We start from the raw sequence: 25487 nt of genomic DNA, 5'->3' as shown, positions 1-25487 counted from the left end.
TTTGGCCCTGGGGCCGAAGAAGCCTTTGCATGCCTGACTACCTCCTCAACCTCCTTCCAGCTAGGTGGTCCAACATCCATTTCCTGATCTATCTCCCCTAATGGTGGCATGTCAGGTGGAAGCCCTACTACTATGTGTTTTTCAAGTACTCTTCTACTTCTATTTTTGTTGCTTTCAGCTGCCCTCCTTTTTCCTGGTTAAACAGTCCTTTAACAAACTTGAATGGGTGCCTGTAAAACGCTTTCCTTACATATTCTTTATTTTTTCTCTTTTTCCTAAGATATTCAGCCCTTCTGAGTACTCTTAGCTTACTTCTCAATCCCTCTTGCAACACATCAAATAGGATCGTGAATAGGATCGTTACTAAAAGCAAACTACGCCCAAAAGCCAAAGTTTGTGTGCGCCAGAAAATATTCAGATTTCTAAAAGCCTGCGTACACACAAGCAAAATTTAGTTTATAAATCACAGACTGACTATAAGCAGAGTCGGCTTCATGTCACACCCTGTACATGCCCATTTTTAACCATAAATGATCAATGCAAAGCACCTCATGAATGCGGCCTGCATATAAAATAAGACTCAGATACAAGTGTGATGTCTTGTTGGAAATGATGGCGGATGCAGGAAGAAAAGTTTAGAAAATAATTGTGGAGACACTTGTCGGTGAGGTAGAGACTAGAAAAAACATCCTTTTTGGAGGTGACACCACCGGAATCACAAACCGAAGGAAGCAAAGTGAGTGGTAACAGGTTGCTGCAGCTGTGAACACAGTCAGTGGGACGGAATGTGCCAGAAAAAAGGAAAAGTGGACAAGGTACATATTTTTAATCCTTTAGGCAGCACATTTGTAACTTATAGCTTCAGTGGTGGTACTGATCATATGTATTAAATGATTACAGGTGGATACGTAGCAGAAGCTGTCCTCCCACTGCCAGAACGTGGCTGCAACTGGGGGGGCAGTACTCCTGACCTGATACCAATGGACTCAATGGCGTGCTCCACCAATGACCACACATGGGCACTGAACTCATTGGAAAGGGGGTTTTACTGGCACAGACCAACGGACAAGCTGCCCCCTGACACAAAGAGCACTATATATTGCTGGTCCTGACCACCTCCTCTGGGATCTGTTCTGTTGTCTGGACCAGTTGAGTGATCTGTGAGTGATCTGTGAAGTGTTTGTTTGTTTGTGTGTTATTGGATAAAAAATATTTGTTTAGTTAAAGAGCAATTATAAATCTACATGAGAAAATTAATAAGTTAGGCTACATCCACACAACTACATCATCGTTTTCAAATAGTTTTTTAAAACCCAAATGTTTCAAATCTGCCCCCACACCAGAAGTGACAAGAGACACCTATAGTCCAGATGAAATACCATGCTCTGTAAAAATTAAACAATTCCTTGTGGCAGAAAAAATTCTTTGATCATTTTTTGTAAAGGAGGTACATTTCAGCCCTCGTCTTAGAAGCATTGGTCTCTGAGTTACTGTACATTTATTACACCTTCTCCCTTTTCTCATTTTGTTGGAATCACCTTGCTGAATAAAAGTCAAATAAATGAATTTTAAAAAAACTCATTAGTTTTTGTCTGCGATATATGTCTGATGGTATTGATCATTACTGTTAATACAAATCATTATTCATTTTTCATTAATGTAGCCACTGAGTCAGCTGAGTCACTGTAGACAGATTGCCAGTCCATCGCAAGACCAGAAATCATGATAATAATAATTTTTTAATTATATTATTAGTCATAGTTGTACTGCCGAGTTTTTAATCATCAATAGATCAGGACCACTTAGCCTAGCCTTTGTTGTTTTTGTTTTTGAAGGAAAAATGAGGGTTACTTAGCATTTGGTTTCTCAGTCACCTCATGGCCGCATGATCACTACCTTTAAACCAATGGAATGAAGGAAACAATTCGTGATTAAGTTCCTAGCCAATCAGGAGCAATGTCCAATTTCAATGCTAGGTGCGACCATATTGATCATATACTATATGTTTAGTGTAAAACCACAAAGAGCTATCTTCTATCTATCTTCGCCTCGATTGAAATCCTTGGATTCTCAGGCCATTTTCAATGATCTGTGTAAGTAATCTTTGACTTTTATAATGTTTTCATTTTTATTCGTCAATATGCTTACATTTACACTTTTGGGATTTGAGCCATCTCGTGTCTTCAGTTAGGCTAGTAACTAAAATGTTATTGAAGATAAGCCCCAAAACGTCACTGTATTATTAATGTAGCATATCCTGTATAATGTTGACAATAATAATATTATAAAAAAATAAATGCAGTAGTGAGTAATAGTTGTCATAGTAGGTTAATGAATAGCTTATAAAGACATGAGGGGCGTCTAATTAATAGGCGTAATAATTATTTTTTGCCATGTTATTGACAGTGCGCAAGGCTACTTGGCAAATATGGCAGGTAACCTATTTGATCAATAATACCAATTTCTTCTTCTACAAGAATGAGGAGAAGAACTGCCCTTACCGTAATGTTGCCACAGTGGGAACCAGAGACCACCTGAACAAGGTTCATTTAAAATATGCTATGTGCTTCAGTGACAATGCAGTTGGTAAGCATAATATGTCTGCCATGGCTGTTCAATTTTGTTAAAGCTTTTTACCAAATTTGAGAAACATCTGAAAACTCATGGTAAGATCACTCGAAAGCACAGAAAAAACAGATGTTGTGCTCTCTGTCATTAGCATTTTCCATGAACGCAGTTATTTACAAACTGCTCTAAGTAAATGTAATTCATCACATCTGTTTGCCATACATTTTTGGGTTCCAGCAATATAAAGGTGGTCTTGCTTAAGTGTACCTTGGTATGATGAAGAAATGTTACTTTGTTTAATAGTGAAGACTGACTAACTGAAAAGGTCTCACAATTTTATATCTATCCCAACATATGGTTAGAAAATTTAACTTATCAAAATAGTATTATGAAATAACTGTTACACAGTTAACGATGTTTAATTTTTCCCCCCTCAATGGACAGGGTTGATTAGATCAGAGTAAGGCACTTTTCACAGGTATGTATTAATATAAGAAAAAAAAAACTATATTTGAATTGATACAGTTGCATCAAAGGCCCAGCAACTTTGTATTGTATAAGTTTGAGAGAACACTGCCCACTGAAGCTTATTTATGGTAATCAAAGCTGTAATGACAAACATGCAGTAGATATATATCTATTTACGTTTCCAGTGATATCATAGCACCAAAGTATTACAAGTATTACAAGTGCTATGGAGCATCAACTAAATGTGATAATCCACCACAACACCATCCGGAGGGCACTTTTTCAGTACTCTGCACTTAATGTTTATGAGTATGATTTCTTGTGCTTTAAATGTGGCCACTACCCTCCAGCGGTAATAGCAGAAGCCAACTGGAGGCTGTCTTTTGATTTGCCAGGTATGTGAGTACTTAGTAATACACACAGAGGCCAAAAAATATATACATATGTTGTGTAAAATACTGTGAGGCGTGTAAAAATGTATTTTCTAGTCATAGCTGCTACTATGGAGCTCAGAGAATATCAATCTGTTTGATACTCTAAATATCAACAGAGTGGTTTCTACACGTGTGTATTGTTGGGTGAAGGGTTAAACCAGGGGTCACCAACTCTGGTCCTGGAGGGCCACCATTCTGCATGTTTTAGATTTTTCCTGGTCCAACATACCTGATTTAAATGAGTATCTCCTTATCAGACCCCAGTTTGATGATGAGCTGATCATTTGAATTAGGTGTGTTAGAGCAGGGTAACATCTAAAACATGCAGGACAGTGGCCCTACAGGCCCAGAGTTGGTGACCCCTGGGTTAAACACCATCATGACCTCTTTCTTTAAAATTAATTGGGCTAAAAGGTTGTTTTGACAATTCAATATTGACAGTACAAGTATTCCTGGAAAATTGTATGACATGACTTTATATTTAACTATTCTTCTTTAACTAGTGAGTACACTGAAGAGGCCAGCTACCAAAGATGTCCAGAATGAAGATCTTTCAGTCAACATCACCCCCTAAAACCCCCAATGGGACCGACTGGAAAAAGAAATTATAGCCAGTGGCATCTGCGAAGGTTTGTTATTGTAGCACATTTCAAATTTGGCACTTAGCTGAATGCAGCAATGAAGAACAAGGAATGTGACACTGAAAAATTTAAATAATGACATTATTAAATTAAATTAATAATTATTAAATAAAGAGTCGAAAACCCACAACCTGTATTCAATGGAGTTGACACACTCCTCTTTTGTGACATGGATGGGACCAGCTACAAGAGTTGGGGACATGCTACCTGAGACTGAGATCCTGAAAGGTTTCAACACTACGCCAACAAGAGAACCCCAAACTCTGAAAGATCCATGCCTTAATGAGGATGACCTTCGTTGATTGAATCAAAGAAGGTGACGTATATTTTAAATCAGTGGTAATTTTTTGCTGCTTCTTTTCTCTCCTACACCTACAGGCAAGCAAGGGTGAGTTAATTAAATCTTGCTTGCTCTGATCTGGGTCTTCACACTGAGGGATTTGAGACTGATTTCATCAAGCCGCATGAGGAAATACTCCTTTACAAGGATGTTTATCCAAAAATATTTGCTAAGCTGCAGAGAACTGGGGGTAAGTGCTACTTTATGTAATGGAAATGCGGTGATGACTATAACAGATATTGATATTTATTGCATCTTTATATACTCTCTTTTTTGTGCTTTTCCTTTGACTTCGCCTGCAAGTACTGTATACTGTTTATGTACATCTGAATATGACTATGACAATGTTTTGTAAGTTCCAATACTAGTTCTTCTATCCTTAATATCAGTTATCATCCTTTGTTTCCATCTAGGTGGTGTACTGCACATGGGCTGCTCTCACTCAGTTGTTTATCACTGCTCCCCACTTCTGTGGCAGGAAAGTCCAAGGGACCATGCAGATGGCTTGTTAAGCTTTGCAAAGCCACCAACCATTTACATTTCAGATATTGCTGCTCATGTTGCAAGACACACCAACAACAGGACAAAGCAGAGATTTTTTTATCCGAATGATCGAAGACTTACACCTACAAGAGAAAATATAGAGGCAGCACAAGATAAGAGTGTAAAAGTAAATCTTCCTTGGATGAAATATCTTCAGTACAGGAGGAATACCACCAACCTCGAAAATTATGCAAATCATGAAGAACATTTGCTAAGGCCACATCCCATCAAAGGCTCTGCTGAGCGGAACTCTTTGTATGACTGCTTCCATCAAAAAACTCTAACCTGACTGGAGGAAGTACTCCACAGCCTAAGCCTTGTCCCTGATTTGTGCAGTTTAATCAATTCCACAACTTCCTGTTACTTGTCTTTGTCATGGATAGCGCATACAGAAATACTGTGCAGCTACCTAAAAGCCATTGCTCTTTTTACAGGTGTTTACTTTGCAAACATTTCATTTCATGGTTTGGTGGAGGAACTTGATCGATAAGGAATCAATCAGCTGCTGCCATTTGGATTGCATCCAGGTATGAATGTGTTTTATCTGCATATTCTTTTGCTTTATCTTAGAGAAATACACTCTTGTCACAACTACTAATAACTTGTTATGACGTCCGAAGAAAGGGGGGTGGAGATTCCAATCCCCCACACCCCTCAAACTTCAAAGAGACCATTGCCTCCAACAGAGATTTCTCAGATCTCTGCTAAGTGCCATCCTGGACCCTTATCCTAACCTGGCATCTAAAGGCCCTGTTTTCTCAAAATAATAGATTGCAGTCAATGCCACAAATCAGCATAAACCTGCCTAAACCCCAGAGAGGTACACCTTCTCTGACCCTCCACTCAGGTTGACCTGATAACATTATTAGGCAATGGATGTAAATTGCTGCTCTGGAATGCATCCATACCCACAAGGACATAAGGGTTGATATAATAAGAAATAGGATATTCTGATCAAATGAGAGTGAGTAAACATGGAGAAGTGATGCCCCCTGATGCCGAACTGAGAAGAGGACTTCACAGCTGTTCGAAACATTTTTCCACGAGATAGTTTGGCTGAGATAGAATTTACAATGGACAATGAACTATTCCCATTATGTAACAACAGCGCCACCTGTTGCCTATAACTGTTCTATAAAAAGAAAAAGAAAGTTCATACACAGTCCGTAGTAATACATTTCTGATTTTCCACAGCCAGTCAAGATATACATAAAAATGTTCTTTTCTTAGTTCATTTGTTTGTGTGCTCTGTCATGTTGTGATTACCTGATAACCATTTAATTGTGTTTTACTGTGAATCAGATAAAACCATGTCCACCGAAGTAACCACAACAAGCAGAGAAAACTGTACTTATCAAAACGATCCATTTATCTTTGGTATATGTAACATACCAGTTACAGTGTAACAGAAGAAAACATCATTCCCTAGTGTTGCAAATTGATGTAAAATAATTTTTATTCAAGGGCTTACAGCAAGACTCAAAGGTTCTGTTTGGTTGAATGTGGTCTTGTTGTCCATGAAACTCCAGAGACTGGTAATTATTTCATTCTCTGGGTGAGTGCTGCTGTGAAATTTAGAGTTTTTTCTTAACACTGTATGGGGACATTGTCATTTATTTATTTATTATTTTTTAGAGAGAGACAGGATAGAAAGTGGAAAGTCTTGACAAAGGTCCAGAGCCAGATTAAATAATAACAAGAATGCTATGCCCCTAGCCCAATGAGCCACCATAGATAATCAGAGAAAGGCCTTAGTAATTTATATTTGCATGTAGTAAAGAGTGTACAATTCCCACTAAAAGTACACCTTAATTTCTCCGCCTGATACGGACATTCTAAAGTAGCTATGTAAAAAAAAATGTTTTAATGAACTGTGACATTATATGAAAAACATAACACAGAATGATACATCATTGTTTTTAGCCTTGCATTTCAGAACATATGGAGGCTGAAGGAATGGTCCATTTCATATCCAAACCAGTGGAGACAGAAAGATTGCGTCAGCTGTGGTGTATTTGTCTGCATGGTGAGTACTGTTTTGTAAAAGGAATAACAAATTTGATTTAGCCAACAAAATTACATGAAATACATCCCCATCTTGGTATTGTCAAATTATTTAAGAAATTTCTATTGTTTTAATATAATAACTTCATGTTATATAAAGATTTTTTAAAGATTTGTTATTGTTTATTTCATTCACTTCAGGCAGCTGAGCTTCATATCCAAGGGACAGTCATGACAAATGAACCAAGTTCAGTTGAGGAATCGCAGGATGTATCCCACATCCTGCTTGATCGCCGATGCTGTTCCTAAGGTAATTTAAAAATTATAACACACTGGGCGACTGATAATATAGGCATGCTCTGAAATATGTTGCAAGTAAATCTTCAACAGTTCAAAGATTTTTCTAGCAAAGTGCACGAGTTTTGCCGCATTAGCAGAGGGGGGGACGTCCCCCCTCTGCTAATGCGGCCACGCTCTGTCTGTATTCTATATTTTCATTACATTTGTCACAACTGTGATAACAAATAGGCTAAAGGTGTATAGGAAAAGAGATCATATCTCTCCTGTGTTAGCTGCTCTTCATTGGCTGCCAGTAAAATATAGAGTAGAATTCAAAACCCTTCTTTTAACATATAAAGCTCTTAATGGCCAAGCTCCATCATATCTCAGAGAGCTCATAGTTCCTTACTGTCCTAGCAGGCCACTCCGCTCTCTAGATGGAGGTTTACTTTTGGTTCCTAGAGTCTCCAAGAGTAAATCTGGAGGCAGATCATTCAGTTATCAGGCTCCTCTTCTATGGAACCAACTTCCAGCATCGGTCCGGACTCTTTAGTAATTTTCAAGACCAGGCTTAAAACTTTCCTGTATGACAGAGCTTATAGTTAAAAAGTTAAAGTCCTCTACTCTTTAGCTATGCTGCTGTAGGCCTAGGCTGCTGGGGGAAGGACTGAGCTTCTCTCTCTCTCTCTCTCTCTCTCTCTCTCTCTCTCTGTCTCTCCCTGTCACCCTCTCTCCCCCTCTCCCTCTTTCTCACTCCCTCCCTCTTGTTCGCTCTCCCTCCTCCCCCCTTGCATGCGTTGATAAGAACCATCCTTTTTAAAAAACACAGTTTCATCCAGTTCTGCCAAAGTCTCTGTCTCTCTCAGTTCCTCTCCTCTCTCTCCCTGTCCTCATCCTACAGGTGGTGACTCATTGCCATCCCATGTTCCTGCAACACCTGCTGGTCCCATATTTCATGAATTCTATATTACAGCTCAACTCCATGAACTTCATGCAGCAACATGTTCCTGCCTACACCCCCCCCCATGCCTGTCTCTCTCTCTCTCTCTCTCTCTCCCACTCTCAACCCAACCGGTCAAGGCAGATGGCCGCCCCCCCTGAGCCTAGTTCTGCTCGAGGTTTCTGCCTCTTAAAGGAAGTTTTTCCTTGCCACTGTTGCCAAGTGCTTGCTCATCGGGGGATCTGTTGGGTCTCTTTGAATGAATTTATAAAGAGTTTGGTCTAGACCTGCTCTATATGTAAAGTGCCTTGATGTAACTTTGTTATGATTTGGCACTATACAAATAAATCTGATTTGATTTGATTTGATTTATATGTAAAGGGCCTTGATGTAACTCTGCAATTATTCAACGCTTTATAAATACATTTAATATTTGATTTCATTTGATGTTAGTGAGGCACTGTGCATCTTGTGTTACCATCCCCTCTGTCCAGTACTGAGTAGAATTCTTTTACTTCCCTAAGTGCTTCAGTAAGTGTTTCTGTATACAGTCAGAGACAAAGATTGGACTAAGGGAAAATATGTTCAGTTTATATTTGTTGGCGTCAACTATAATTATTCATTTATCTGCCCCTTTTTAAATTTACTGTGTGGAGATCAGAGATACTGGATGATGTACAGATTGTTGGTACAGGAATGATCCTGTGAGAGCTGTGAATCTGTGCAATAGCAGGACAACAGTGCCACTTAAGGAGATTTAAATCACAGATTTTTTATAATCATTCAAGCCACAGCTGCAGTCCCGCATGTGTAAATCATACTCAGGCCTGAAAGCATGTTATGTGAAGCTTCAGTGATGAAGCCTAAATGTGAGACTCCACATAAAACCTAATATTCCATAAGAAGTGTTAAGCAAAACAGCGATTAGCGCTATTGCCTTGAAGCAAGAAGGTGGTTGGTTCAACTCCCGTGCCTGGGGCTTTTTTTTTGTTGTTTTCCCAGTGCGGGTTTCCCTCCAGGTACTATGGGTTTGTTTCACAATCCAAAGACAAGCATGTCTTGGCTGATTATTGACTCTAAATTGCATCTAATTTGTCCATCAAACAAACTGGGGGGGGCAAAAGATCAATTGTGCCCATGAGACAACTTGTCTTCTGTGTTGTTACTCACACTGACCCATGTGACTCATCACCACAGGAGTGTTTTGACGAAGCGTTTTGAACCCTGCAAAAGCCTCTGCAAAGGCCACACTGTCACCCATCCCTCTCATCCTGTAAATGGAAGATACTTACACCTGTGTACCTACCTTCCTGTGTTCAAAATAAAATTAGCTAACATTAGCTATTATCTGGTTTTTGTCGGCAGTGGAAAAGGCTATAATCAGTGTTCAGACCTGGGTTGAGGCACAAGTATTAAACAGTACACAGCGCAGCATTCTGGTGAATACACTATTATTCAGCCCTTCTCTTGCTACAACATCTCAAAGCACACATGCTTTACCTTGCTTGACTGCACTGCCCACTGGGATGAAAGAGTGAGGTGGAGCGACAAAGTTAAATCTTAAAAAGACACAATCATGGAAGGTAGTGTCTCATAACCATACTGAGATGAAACGTGTTGAGGCCCTGACCATGTGGGGGGACCAGGGGGAGAACAAAGGGAGGCCTATAACCATGTCCAAGCCTGCCTAGAGTTGAGTGGAGAACAAAGGAATAAAGGATTCTGAAAAACTGCGCCAACTTGCTTAGCAGGTAAAGGTGTGGCTAATATTAGGGAAATTTGGCGTCCCCCATTGCTCAGAAACCCCAGAAAATCTGGTTTCGAAATAATTGCTTTTTCAACAGCAATATGAGTTTGTCTGAGTACTCACTTAAACAGCTACAAGGGAGCATCCCAAAAGCTTTGTTTTCCCTTAGGTGTCTTCCATTGTTTGAGCCATATTCTGCAACGTGCTGGGGAGCAAAGACTGCTTCCTCCTCTTTTTCCACATCAGATTACTTTACTTCAAATTGAAACTTTTTTTCTTGCGTTCCAATTTTGTTTTTTGTTTTTTTTTTGCTTTTTTACCAAGAAACAATACAGCTGGGCCAATCTCCACCTTCAAAAGGACCATTCTGTTTCATTGGGGTCGACCCAAAGTAAGGGCCTACTAGTGACCTTTGTCAGTGCCGGCAATAATTAACTGTGATGTGAACGGACTGCACATCCACAAAGCATTTTTATATTGTTGTTTGTGGTTCAGACAACTCGATGTCACCATGTTTAGACCAACAGCCACAAGGTTTCAAGTGGCAACCCAGAGTTGTTCAATATTGACTGTGTTCGTTTTATTTGGACATTGTCCCTCCCTTGACTGGAAACCTTATTTGAAGGAGCAGGAGCTAATCTGCTCTGAATGGGTGTGTTACTTTAAGAGAATACATTATGGGCTGTTGTTACCTTTAATGTTTCACATCAGTCTCAATCATCATTGCAGTGACAGACTCAAATTGACATTGAAAACACACATCTCCCTTGATGTATGTCTTCAGATGTGTGATTTTTAAACAAACTTTCAGGTGTGGTAGGTATTTCTAAAAGAAAATAGAGGATCCTGTGGTAGACTTGGTGGTCAGTATGTAAGCTAAGGGGGAAGAAACTGTTGTATCTCCTGCAGTCATGGGATTCTTATTGGTTACAGCTACAATATGAATCTCGCTCATTTTTCATCTGGGCAAGTGGACTAATTCTCTGATGTGTTTTGAGGCAGATGAGGGGAAATCCCAAAAGTTACCTTTGAACAGACTCTCTGTGTTTGTTGAGCTGCTCAGCTAAACCTCTGAGTCCTGCACCAGACAAGATCCATGAGAAAATATCCAGGTGTCTGAAAAGACCGAATCAGAGGAGAGCAGGGCAGGACATTCCGGTGACCTTTCTCAGCCACAGCGACATAGACCAACACCCCAAAATGTCCAATCCTGTCATGCCTTCATTAAATTCAGACTGAATAGTAGGTGAATGGCCTATTTACTATCACCTTCACACATACTTTGTACTAAATTGTGCTGTGTACTCTGTGTAATGTGTACATGAGAGTGCATATTACCTTGCCCAAAGACACTGGTGTCATGTGGACATGAGATGTTGGGGGATGGAACCCCGTGATTAGTCAAAATTGATCTAGCTCCTGAGCTGAAGCCACACCCACTCAAGGCTGGAACAGCAAGGATCATGAGGGAAAGAAAATTTTAAAGTGACAGATTTAAAGGATTAAAATAATCCTTAAGAAGTCCTCAGTCTTAAAGCAGTTTCATATTTAGTGTTGAGAGAGAACAGTGATACAGTTGTCGAATGTTCACTAAAACACATTTTGTGTGAATGTGCTGCTCACACAAACTCAACAGAAAACTTTACTTTGTTATCAGAGGAAACAGCAGCTAAAGGCCAACTGGGAGGAGGGGAAGTACAGTAATATAGCTATAAACCCCTTTTAAAAATGTTATACATTCAAACACACAACACATAGAAACACAATTTGAATATGTCTGCACATATAAATATTTGTTCTATATGATGAGGAGTAAATCCTGCTGGGGAGGACCAAAAGGAGCCTACTCTTTAATCATTCATTCCTGTGTGTGTGCGTTTATCCAAGCATGCTGGAAACCATGAGCCAACAAGAGTTGGGGAACAACAGTTTTGCAGCATCCCAAAAGTTTAAATGGCTGTTTGAGGTTTCAGACTGTGTGTGGTCAGTTGTGTGCATAAGGGAGTTTGAACTCAGTATAACAGGAAGCATAGCCAGAAGGTATGGCTGCGATGCTCATTTCCAAACTGGAGCCAATCCCAGCCAATGCTCCAGGCAGGGGTGGGGTACTACCTGGAAAGGTTGGCAGTCAATCGCAGGGCCAACACATAGAGACAGACAGAGATGAAATTCCATTCACACTCACATCTGTGAGTCATGTGGAGTCTCCAACATGCATGTCTTTGAACTGTGGGAGGAAAATGGAGCATCCGGGATGCACCGATTGACTGGCTGGTGATCAGAATCAGCCATAACCGGCGACAGGCCGGTCAAAATTAAAATATGCAGATTTTATGTCAAAACGTGTGTACCACATGATAAACACCATGGCAACACCAGCAGCACGCGCAAGCACTTGTAGCCTAGCACAGGTTGACCAAGACGTCAGCAATATGGAAGTTCTTCAGCATGCCTGAAGAAGACAACAAATTTGCAATTTGTAACATGTGCAAATGCAAAGTAGCGTGTGGAGGGACCACGACAAAAACTTTCGGTACAACCACTCAGGCACACACTCTGTCCGCCATGCAAGTGTTGATAGTGAACGCTTATTTAGCTTGGCTGGACATGTGGTAGATGAGAGAAGAATCCGATTATCTGGTGACAAGTTAGAAGTCCTTGTTTTCAAAGAAAAACTTGCCATTAATGCACAAGTAATTGCAATGGTCAAGTGTGGATTCACTGAAATATAATAACACTCCCCTATATTTATTTTTATTTATGTGTTAGTTCTATATTCTTTTATTGCAAGTGTTGCACCTGTTTTCATGAAAAATACCCCACAAATACCACCTGCCACATATGATAGAATGGCTGCTATTAAGTATGACTGAAAATGTTTGTGTTTTATTTTACTGAATCTAAAAAGAAAGGGGTTGTTCCATAAAATTTACATTTTCAGATCCAAATATGAAAGTGTTTCATAGCAATATATCCAAATATATGAGTGGAATTTTTTTTTTGCACCAGATATCGGATGTGAAAAGAAGAAAATGCTTGTGTTTGTGTGTAGTAAGATTTGTACAAAGAACAATACATCTGTTTGTTTTCAACCTTTGAGGTTTTGAAAGTCTACTATTGAAAATCTGGCAGAATATTCTATTAAGAAGAAGATAAAAAGAAAATAGTCTTTCTGTGTGCTATAAAGCAGTTTGAAAAAATTAAATCGGAATCGGCCAAAATCAGTATCGGCAGGTCACAATGCATGAAAAATCAGAAAATCTGAATCAGCCCAGAAAATGGGCATAGGTGCATCTCTAATCTGGAGGAAACCCATGCAGGCATGGGGAGAACATGCAAACTCCAAACAGAAAGGCCCCTGGCTGGGAATCCAGCTCTTCTTTCTGCGAGGCAACAATGCTAACCATTGCCATGCTGCACAAATCTGTATACAATAATTTAGAACTTTTCCCTAAAGAAATCTACTTACTGTTCTTGGATGGAATCATTTTGAATATGAGGATTATCACTGCATGTCATGACCATCTGGTCTTCCACACTGCCACAGCACAATTCATATGCCTACATGTCACCAGAACAATACAAATGACAGCTCTCCTTCCTGTGTCGCCAAGAAACTGTTTCTGCAGTTATCTGCCCTTATTATAGAAAACAAGGGTCAAGATTTCAGAAAACTGCAGCAACACAAAAGGCACAAGCACTTCAAGCAATGTAGATACACTGTCAGTATGTCAATGTGTTCATTACTTGAAGTACTTGTGCCGTTTGTGTTGACAGTATGTTTACCATTAACTCAGCCCACCAGAATGCATGCAAATTCACATGTGCACATACGATGGTAGTTTGGATCAGACTTTCTCTGACACTGGAAAGTGTTTTGGTGTGATAAACAACCACTGATATCCCTCCAACCCTATGGGATTGTTTCATGAAACACAAGACACCCTAATGCACACACACTAACACTGACAGAATAAAAATAATGCCTTTTAAGAACTTAAGAAAAACCATCTTACCTTCTTGTTTTTTCTTCCTCTGTGTCCTCGTGGGCATGGTCTCAACAGAACAGCTGAATGCAGATGATAACTGCCCATTGGTGTGGACTGGAGAGAACTGGGTCACAGCTCTAGGATTAGTGGCAGCTGGCAGAGAGAAGGAGGCGATCCTCTGTAAGATTGAGCCTACACTCTCTCTGGCATCACCTGGGCCATTCTCAAAAGGCCAAATTGCTCTGGGACTGGAGGGACTAGAAGGGCTGTAAGGGACAGGTATGTTGGGGACCATCTGGACAGTTTGGGGTCTTGAAAGAATCTCCAGATGAGGACTCTGAGCTGGAGAAAGAGGCACTGGAGTGCAACTCATCTCTGGAACAGGGATGGAGCCCTGTGGGGAGAAAGGCAAAAAGGGATAGTGCAGGGAGAGGGGCGATATGTCAGAGGAACTATCCAGGCTGCTGAGGGATGCTGAAGGGCTACTGGCTGAGGTGGAGGGTGGGCTGGTGAGGTTTTGGTGGCTTCCTGTGCTTCTTGAAAAAGGCTTGTGTAAGTTAGAATTGGAATTCAAAGATCTAACTTGACCCTTTGTAGTAGACGTCATTGAGGTACTGCTCATCAAGTTGTCAAGATCCAAGGGAAACTTGTTGAGACGTGGTATCTCTTTGCCCTTAGGTTGAGGAGCCTTGAGGACCTTGGGACTTTGCTGCTGGCAGTGGCTTTTGAAGCCATTGTAACCCTCCTCCCCAAGAGACTTGGCATTATGAAGATGACTATTCCAGCTTACTTTAGCATGAGCAAACTTTAGCCCTGGAGACATCCTGCCTCCACCTCCACCTGTTTGCATAGCTTCATTTCCTCCTCCTCCATCATGAATTTGGAGGTCTAGGCTGGGCATGGCATGGTTCACTCCATGAGGCTGAGGCCCTGGAACACCCAATACTATCCCCTGTCCCTGGTCAATTTCCGAGTGGAGAAGACTCCCATGAAAGGAGAACTTCTTCAAGCTGTGGTTGCTTCTTAAGTTGCCATCTCCTTCTTGGTGTTGTTGTTGGAGTTGGGGCTTGGCTTGATAATACTCCCCCTGAGATGGAGGGCTAGAATATGATCCCAGTTTGGTTAGAAAGGTACCCCCACTCTCAATAGAATACTCCAGGCTGGATGTGGAACTGTGAAGGCTGTCATTGTCACTACCTGGTCCAGACACCATGGAACAACTGTTGGGGTTCAACCTGCTCTGGAAGGATGCAGCTCTAGCCACAGAGGATCCATTGTTGTGGATACCTGGCTGGTTCATTGTTCCTTGGTTGAAGGACAGGCTACTAACCACTGAACGGGACTTCAAGACTGGACTGGAACTGGAACTCATCCCAATGCAGGAATGGTGAGCTGCAGAGCCCAGGCTGTTGTTATTATTGTTAAAGGCTAATGAAGGGGACTGACTACATCGTTCATGCTCCCCAATGGCTTTATTGTGATTGAGAAAGAAATGGGAGGAAGAAGGGGAAATAGGGGCGGAAATAGAGGAAGATGAAGAGAAGGCTGGTATGTCTTCCACATCTTCAATTTCAAATGACCTCTTCAGTGCTGCAGATGGAGAGAGAGAACATGCAAGTCAATATAAAAGTGTCTCAGTTCTTAAAACATCAAATCTTTCTTGGCATATGTCATGTGGACATCTGGGGATGCAAAGGCACATAAATTCAAGCACACAGTGATGGAGATTTAAACTGCTCTGCCATACATTCAACATTCACCATGTCTCTTGCTGAGCAGCAGTCACTTTTTCCTAGTCCCGCTAAATCAGAGGTCAAACACTGATCCTCCAGGACTTGTATGTTTTAGATGTTTCCCTGCTCCAACACACCTGATTTTTTTGTTTTTTTGGCCTTATTTCTGTAATTGGCAGAGAGGCCTACTGAAACATCTGGCCGGATATGAACCCAGGGCACTGCAATTACATGGCATGCACATGAACCACTCGATCACCATGCTGCCCATATTTTATATTCAGTCACTAGGGCAGCACGGCAGCGTAGTGGTTAGCACTGTCGCCCCACAATAAGAAGGTTGCGAGTTCGGTCCTGGGTCCTGTGCGGAATTTGCATGTTGTCCCCGTGTCTCAGGGTACTCCGGTTTCCTCCCACCATCATGCACAGACATGCATGTATAGGTTAACTGGTGATCCTAAATTGACTGTCAGTGTGAGTGGTTGTTTGTCTCTGTATGTCTTTCAGTGTTGGCCCTGCGATGGACTGTACCCCGCCCCTCACCCGCTGTGAGCTGGGATTGGCTCCAGCAGCCCTGCAACCTGGATGAAAATGAGTGAGTGAGTTCAGTCACCACAAACAAGCCCATTTTTTTAACTGTTTAACAGGGAGGACACTGACTGGACATTAAAATTGTAGTGCTGGTTCTACTCTGTAGCCTTGGCTAGTTTGGTGCTGCTTCACATTTATCAGATACAGAACAGGACCTATCATCACTGGCTGCAGTAAAATACGATGCAGTTTCAGTCTGTTCATGTGACCAGAGACGTGCTGCTGGTAGGACATGTGGGGGGTGGCAGGAGCCAGAATAACAGCAGAACTTGGCTGCATGAATAAATAGAAAACCTGTCCAAACTTATACTCTATATGAACACAAAAAGTGTGATTGTTTTTTCACACAATGTGAAAGGACGGCAATCTGGGCAAAGAGCAAACATTTGCAGCTCCACTGTTAGAAACCTTGGAGTAACTTTTGACCAGAACATGTCCTATGTCCCTAACATAAAACAAGTCACTAGGGCAGCTTTCTTCCACCTTAGAAACATTAGGAAAATCAGTAACATCTCTCAGGATGATGCAGAAAAACTAGTCCATACATTTGTTACTTCTAGGCTGGACTACTGTAACTCATTACTATCTGGATGTCCAAACAAATCTATGAAAGGCCTTCAGTTGATTCAGAATTCTGCTGGACGAAAAGTAATGAGAAGTAAGAAAAGAGATCACATCTCTCCCGTGTTAGCTGCTCTTCACTGGCTGCCTGTAAAATACAGAGTAGAATTTAAAATCTTTCTGTTAACATATAAAGCTCTTAATGACCAAGCTCCATCATATCTCAGAGAGCTCATAGTCCCTTACTCTCCTAGTAGGCCACTCCGCTCTCTAGATGGAGGTTTAATTGCGGTTCCTAGAGTCTCCAAGAGTAAATCTGGAGGAAGATCTTTCAGTTATTAGGCTCCTCTTCAATGGAACCAACTTCCAGTATCGGTCCGGGTGCTGGACTCTTTAGTTTTGCGCCGACTTTGGCCTCTGTCCTCCACCTGCTGAGCACCAGCAGTAGACATGCTTATTCAGAGAGCAGAAGTTGAACATCGCTAAGTTTTAAGCCGTGTCAGTTTTACTGGGACGGCCATGCCACATAAAATCAGCTGATCAGACGTTCATCATACGTCGGATGACGCTTCTGTGGAAGACTGCAGACACAGCCAAAACATGTCAAGGTAAAACACAAACCTTACATTGTTGTCTTAAAGAAGAATCCAATAATAATATGTTTCTTTACATATAATGAATACATTTTTCTGATCAGGGTGTCTCTGAAAACAATATACATTAACAGTATGATGCATTTGACTTGACCTTTGACATAAAAAAAAAATTGTAGATCCTGGGCTTTGGATAGACATTTTTGTATGAATAATTGTATATATGAATTTATTTTAAAAAATAATAAATTATGATGAAATTGTCATTTGCCTTATGACAAACACCACTCATAGCCTCTGTGGGTTCCGAGTAGGCTAGGGGGGTGGTGTTTGTGTGTGTAGCTGTGTTAGGGGGAGGGCAATGTAGAATGGCAAGGCTTGCTGAAGCTACAAGTCTGAACCTGTCCTCTGTGCAAAAGATAAGGAGACATGGTATCAAGTAATTTTTGGCATCCTGTCAAATGCCAGAGAAATAAGGCTGTGGCAGTGGTATGCTCTATCTCCACTCTGTTCTACCTAGTTTTGTGTGTATGGATTGTCTGATTTACTCACTCTGTCTCACTGTAATGCACACCATAATCCTTGTTCACAATGACTCCTCAACCTGATGATGATGGTTGATAAAACTCTCTCACAACACACACACACACAAAACCATTGATACTGGTATTGGTATATTTATATTGGATTTTGATTCAGATAACTTCATAGTCACCCTGTGATGGACTGACAACCTGTCCAGGGTCTTCCCTCTACAGTGCAGATGTGACTAAATGTGACAATCTATTTGTCCCTGTCATTTCATTTTGAGTTGCCCTGAAAAACAACTTGATCACCATGAAATAAAGTATTTATAAAAGAATACACAGAGAGGATGTATGGAGATGCTAACCATGAGTAACCTTTTATGTCTACACTAGACACTGTGGCCAGGATAGTCACATTATGACCATTAGGAGCATGTACCATAGAGGCTTCCTGATACCTGAGCACATGGTCACTTGCTTAATTCCCGCCCGACTGGACCCCTTGCAGTATCTTTGCCACAACTGCATAAGAATGGCCCGCCCGTCCATCTTCTTCTACTTATCAGGGGCCAGATCACAGTGGCAGTAGAATAAGCAGTGAATTCCTGACACCCCTTTCCTCTTCAAAACTTTTCAGGTTCAGGTTACCTTAAGATGTTCTCAGTACAGATAGGATATGTAGTTGTTCCAGCAAGTTCTGAATCTACCCAAAAATCGCTTCCTTGGAGGCACTGAGGGGAGCTCATTCTTATCAGATGTCTGGACCACCTCAACCAGCTCCTTTGGACATGAAGGACCAGCAGCTCTATTCTGAGCTCCCTCTTGATGTCTCTAATAGGGCTGGTCAGTTCCTGAATCACCTGGGTTAATGATTCAAATCTTCGTACTGAATCACAAATCATGGGTCCAAGGTCTCCCTTAACCTGTATCCTACGAGTCCTCTGGTTGGCTGCTGCTAATCGTCAGTGAATCTAAGTAATAAGTTGAAATAAATGTGAAAAAACAAGTGGTTAAACACACTGGTGTTTGTTTTGTGGCTGATATATTTATTTTATTGTTTAACAGGGACAATACATACAACATTGCCCCATACAACCAGGAAAAATGCGAATCCAGGGTGATACCTAAATATTTAAACTCATTTACCACCTCAGTTTCTTTTGTGTCAATAGTGATGTGAAACTTGCCGATGAGTTTCTTTCATATTGAAAAACACATTGATAAAGTTTTTTTGTAGTTCAATGTTAAATGATTCCTTTGCAGCCATTCTGATACAGTAACCATCTCAGCCAGCTAACAGCAAGATCAGAAAAATTTTATTGATATCTTAGTTGGTTAATAAGTATCTTATGTCTTACAATATCAAAAGCTTTCTTTAAATCCAAAAATACTGCACCAACCAACATTGTCAAGGGAACTCTTTACCTTCTCAGTGAAATAGCATAATGCCATCTCAGTGGAATACTTTTTGCAGAAACCAAATTGTTTAGAATGAAAAAAATTGATTATTCTCGAGATGGACCATTAATTGATTTGCAAGGACCCTTTCAAATACCTTTGACATAACCAGAAGAATTGATATTGGTCTGTAATTACTAGCCTCATTTAATGCACGGCACTTATAAATTGGGGTGATAATGGCTGTCTTTAAAGTTTTTGAACATTTCCCTTCCTTGATAGATACATTTATTGAACAAAGTAATGGTCTCATCAGGATGACGCTGTATTTTTTTCAAAAATGAGACATCAATTCCAAATATATCTTTTGCTCTTGAGGTGTTCAATTGCATTATAATTTTTTGAACTTCAATGTGATCAGTCTGTCCAATGTCAAAGGAGGAAGCTTGACTGCCAGCTGTAATATTTGAATTTTGTAACTGTTGGGAGCTTGAGCTAAGTTCATCTGTATTTTGAAAGACTGAAGTAAATTCATTCACAGATTTTAGAAGTATGTATTTAATTCATTAGCTATTTCCTCAGTGTTAGTGGATGTCACTCCTTTGACTTTAAGTTCTTTTATTCCTCCATGTTGACTTAGCTTACAATTTAAGTGTATTAATGAGTTTCCAAACATATGAAGTATTACCACCGTTTATTAGTTGCAAAAAATAATTTGTCTTTCTGCATTCAGATAGCCTCTTATAGATTATAATATCTGTATGTATTTTATAGAATGTGATTTTTTTAATGCTTGGTCCTGTTTCTTCATCAGCTGACAAATGCCATTACTTATGCAAAGTAGAGTCTGCTTACGCTAAAACTTAAGAGAGCATGCAAACTTTTGAATTACATCTGCCACAGAATTTATCAAGATGTCACAGCCTCTGTAAAGTTACGCACATTTTATGCTGAGTCTGTTTTTTATACAGCACATCCTTTGTGTATAAATGAGGTATGCACGTTTTAGTTACAGTTTTGTGCGTATGCAAGCTTTATAAAAGAGACGTTCCTGCTCTGATAGACCCATCAGGGAACAACAGACCAGGGGCCTGAGTCTATCTCCTGGACTTCCTCTGGATCTTCTTCAGACCCTGACATATCTAACTAAATCTTACTGTGAATTTCAGTTCACTTCCTTACCTGATTGCCTCGATTTATTAAACAGATGCTGTACTGAGTCCTGACACCAAGGCCTCCTCCTGCACTGAAGCTTCACTTATGTTTCTCACTGTGAGTCTCCTTGGTAATACTCTAACCTGACAAATGGTTAAACCTTACCATAGGTGGAGTTGAATTTATTTGTGAGCATGCTACAAACTTACCTCCCATAGAGTTGTACCATAACAGCTGGTTTCTCCTTATGTTATGACACTCCTCTACAGGCTCTAATCCCTGCATTGTCTAAAAACAGTCTCGCTGTCGTGCTTTGTCACACATGTGCCATTCAGATTGTGAACAAATTTCTGGACTGGAGGGACAAATCAGTTTTCTCTTGGTCTTTGAGTAACCATCTGTAGACCATTGATATAAGATTCATTTAGAGGAACTGGCATGGACTGGGAGGCCCAGTCAGTGTTATGGACAAACATCGTGAGTGGATGCTGAGTCTGGGCATGTCCACATACCCCGCCCCCCCGACATCCCCACAACCACACCCCACCCCTAACACCCACCTCCTGCAACCAGCACATTCCACTAAATGGTCTGATGGACAAGACAGCATGTGAACTGACACGTGTGAACATGCATACACAAAAAGCATATGCAAAGCTCAAAATACTCGAAGCCCCCCACACACACACAGCGCCTGCACAAACACATTACAGCAACTTCCATTTACTAAAGCACATCTGGAAGACACATTCCAAGCAGCTGTTTGTAATGTTATGACACTAAATAACCAGTGCCTGAGGACACACACACAGACACACACACACAGAATTACACACACTTAGTGCTTACATCACTTTATTCCAGATGTCTGGTGATTTTCCTCTTAAGCACCTGTTGCCTGAAAACATTAGACAGGGCTGGAGTAGTTGGAGTTAGAGCTGCTTCATGCCTTTGTAGACACACAGAGCCATGGTCATGTGGTAAGATGCAGAGCCCCCTGAAACAAGCTGCTGCAAAACAAGTTAAGTTTACCACAGACAACAAATTAGGTGACTGACAATTTATCAGTTTGGTTCATTGCAGCCAATTTGGTTTTATCTCTGTTCCGTCATTGGGTCAGAGATGTGACATGTGACATGCACTGACATTCTGCCAGATGTCACTTAGAGAATTATTGAGAATGAGTTGGCAGTAAGCCACATCAAGTGCTACCTGATTAAATGTGTGTGTGTCAGATTGCAGACACAAGAGGAGCAAGGCTGAGTATGGGAAAACACTTGCTGTCAAAGTGTTTGGACAGCAATGTGCGTGTTTATGCGCTTAACACACATGCCTAATGCTTTCACACACACACACACACACACACACACACACACAGACACACACCCATTCAATCAGCAACAATTCAATGAAATTATTTATCATGCAAGTGATTTTCAACAGCAGAAATCTGTATATTGATGAAGAGGACACAGTCATGTCATGTACTGTAGATTCCAATCAATGACTTAAAATGGACTGAGAAGACAACTGATTTGGGCCCCTCTTAACAGTGTAGACTCACTGACAAATTAAGCAATTGTGTGTTTTGATGAGGCAACAGTGTTCGTCAACTTGCCACTGGCTACACAGTTTTGACTATGGTGAAAAATGATGGATGCAGCCTCTGTGCAGACACCCACAGGCAGTTTTATAGCTCAGAGATGCTAACTAACTGCCGTTGCAATCTCTCTGATTGGAGAAGCCGCACCCTCAATTCTACATAACTGAATAAAATATAAACTGGTGTGTTCACTCCCAGAGCAGCTGCCATAGGTCAGGAGACCAAACTTGTTTGTGTACCATGTAAACTTGTAAACCTTTTCAAGTTTGATGTTTCAACATTGGAATCTACAGGGACTGACTCACTGTCCGATTCAGACTCTTGTGATCTGCAGAGAAGCTTCATGTTTCAGCCTCAGAAGTTGATATTTGGATTTTACGCATTATTTGACCATCCAACAGTTGATAGAATCAAACCAATTCAATAGCACCCCTTAAAGTACTGTTGGGTTGGGTGCCCAGTTCAACAACACAAGAAACTTAAATTAGTCTCTGATGTCACTCATAACGTCCAATGGAGGCAAAGTGTTACTTAAGAAACTACCAATTCTGGAAAACCCAGGTCTGTTTTACCTGTTAGTTATTCTTTTGGCCTAAGAATACAAAATCTTGATTCATCCAAAGCCATGTGATTAAAAAAAAAAATGTAGCAATGTTTATGAAGCCATAAAACCAAAAAGTCCAAAATCAACATAGAATCATGAAGTTAGAAGATCCTAATCTCCATTCATTGATTTATCTTCTACCGGTTATGCATTTCCAGTTCGCAGGGAGTGCTGCAGCCAGTCCCAGCTTACACTGGGCGAGGGCGGGGTACACCCTGGAAAGGTCACCAGCCCATCGCAGGGCCAACAAATACAGACAGACAGAGCAGAGAACCACTCACAATTACACTCAGAGCTACGGGCAATTTCGAATCACCAATCCACCTAAACATGCATGTCTTTGGACTGTGTTGCTAGAGTGCAACAGCAGCTTCAGCAGCGGTCTGCTGCCGTGGATTATACCAATTTGTTTAGAGGCACCAATCAACACTTGTCGAAACATAAGAATGTGGAGGGAGTACGTATGAAAGGAGAAGGGTGGCTTTTGTTGTAACGTCCCTACGGGCTCCCAGGACATTGTGGATCACCCTGAGGTGGAACAAAGTCTACTCTCTCTGATATCATCTCCTCCTGTCTTCTGTGTTCTTTCCTTTTTTGGTTGATTTACACTGACTTACACTTTATTCACAATTCTAATAAGTTTCCTTTTGAAGTTGCTCATTATGCCACTGTTCTTAATAACCACGTGGAGTGCTTTGCAACCACCCCACTGTGGGACAAACGAAGGAATTTGAATTGAGAAGAGCTTGATCTCTGATATGTTTTCATGGAATACATCTGTGGGGATCCCTGACAGTCCCAGTCTCAGTACGGAAAGATATTTTTAACTGCGTCACTCTGCTCAGAGATACAGTGTAGCAGAGTTGGTAGACTGTGATGGAGGAAGAAGATGATGGAAACAAAGAGGAGGGGTATCCAGTCAGCATGAGGGGAACAAAGCTCATGTCTGCTCTGACATGGTACGCTGACTGTCAAAAAGTCCAGTTAAACTGGACCCCTCCTCCTCAGCTGCATACTGCAACCTAATGTCTGGCTGACAGTGTGGCAGCAAAGATGCTGGGGTACTTCATCAGACCGTGTGGACACTAGGACTGCACAATATGCAAAGGAAATAATATTTTGATTATGCTGGAAGATATTGCAATATGTGATATAATTTTAGTTGAATTGATCATCATTGTATTACTACATTTTTTGATTTTTATTGGGTCTTGTGCCAGATAAGTATGTTCCTTTAGTTCTGAAGATTTACAAGGTTTAAAAGCCGGGGTATCTTTGTGGCACCACAACGATTGATCGGACCAATGCACAAATGCACAAGACACATTTTATCTTGTCAGAAAAATTGCAGACTGAGGCAGCCTACGATGATTCATACATAGCCCTTTAATAGCAGTCTATTATTATTATTATTATTATTATTATTATTATTATTGTCATCATTAATAATAATAATAATAATAATAATAATAATAATAATAATAATAACAACAACAATAAAAGGCTTGTTTTAATTTCCCTGGAATAGTATATAGTTAGAGTATTGCAAGTTTTCTGGAAGACTGATATGAGTGAAAGTCTGCCCCCAGGTTAACGGACCTGGTGAGGAACTGTGGGACCCCTGAGCCACGTCAGAACACATTGAGTCTTGAGTCATTGAGTCACATCAAAGTCTTTGAAGTTCAGTCAACTCATTCACAGCTAAAAGATACTATTGTCTGCTACTGGGAACACTTACAGCACACACAAACACACACGCACAGGGAAGCTTTTCAAGGCTTTGCTCACACTGTTATTAGTGCTCTTACTTATTCAGATTGTTTTACATCCTACTCCAGTAATTATATTCTCCCAAAAGCAAACTGATCCAAACTCTGGTCCTGTTACAAAATAAAAATAAAACATCTCCAACTATGTAATTCGTGCTCACACGGTGACTCGAACTTGATAAACAGGCACAAATCACAGACTGATAAGCAGCCATTACCTCCAATGATCATCTGACTGCTCCCTGACACAGAAACACAGTTTAAAACAACTGTGATGAGTTTCCTGTCAGGTGATGACAGGAAACTCAGGGGAAGGGGGCTATCTTCTGCACATGCCCGGCTTCAAACTTCCTCGGATAAACCTAAAACCCGTTAACAGCTCAGAGTCTGTAAACTCGACCGCAGCAGTAAAACAATCCACCCTTCCAGCCGACATACCTTCAAAATCTGACAAAATCCCTTCAAGATGGTCATGGACGGAGAGCTCCGACATCCTGTCTGGGAAGATCCGGTTCAGAGTAGTGAAGACCACAACAAAACTTTTTCCCCTAAAGAAGAATAAGCGGTCGGGTCCGTGCTGATCAGTCTCGCTGGAGGACTGACTGAACCTAGCTGAGTACGCCCTCCCTGTCAGGCACCAGGAGGGGCGCGTCATTGGCCCAGCCCCCTGCAGCCATTGTCCCGGGGGGTGTTGAGTGGGCAGTGCGTGGGGTGGGGAGCGGACGGATGTTGGGCGGAGCCGCACCACAACACCTGGAAAGTGTCCTCAATCAAACTTCTCTTTTCTTCACTTGCCTTCCCCCCACCCCCCCGCTGGGTTCTCAGCCTCTGCTGGAACCGACCTAGCTGGAGTACAATGTAGTCTCTACAGAGCTGATTCACAGGAGGTACCCCTAAAACAGTTATGTCCAAAGTCGGCCCAGAGTCCAATTATGGCAGGTGTTAAAATTTTCACCGGCCGGCAGCCTCTGTCATAAAATCAATAATATTCGGCTAGCCA

The 25487-nt window shown here is 41.1% G+C and overlaps 1 protein-coding gene across 1 annotated transcript in view; it reads right to left on the bottom strand.

The window, feature by feature from the left end:
- The window catches only part of septin12 (septin 12), a 64863-nt gene extending 39788 nt beyond the window's left edge, over positions 1-25075 (bottom strand). Inside the window, exons 1-2 of the mRNA XM_029507627.1 lie at positions 24926-25075; positions 13981-15543 (exon numbers count right to left, since the gene is read on the bottom strand). Of these exons, the coding sequence (XP_029363487.1) occupies positions 13981-15543; positions 24926-24980 (1618 nt within the window). The 5' untranslated portion in view covers positions 24981-25075. The remainder of the gene's footprint in view (positions 1-13980; positions 15544-24925) is intronic.
- Positions 25076-25487: the final 412 nt, after the last annotated feature.

This window comes from Echeneis naucrates, chromosome 8 (genome assembly GCF_900963305.1).
Source record: "Echeneis naucrates chromosome 8, fEcheNa1.1, whole genome shotgun sequence".
Lineage (NCBI taxonomy): Eukaryota > Metazoa > Chordata > Actinopteri > Carangiformes > Echeneidae > Echeneis > Echeneis naucrates.
Note: the sequence above shows the minus strand (reverse complement) of the source record. Positions and strands in the feature narration are given on the sequence as shown.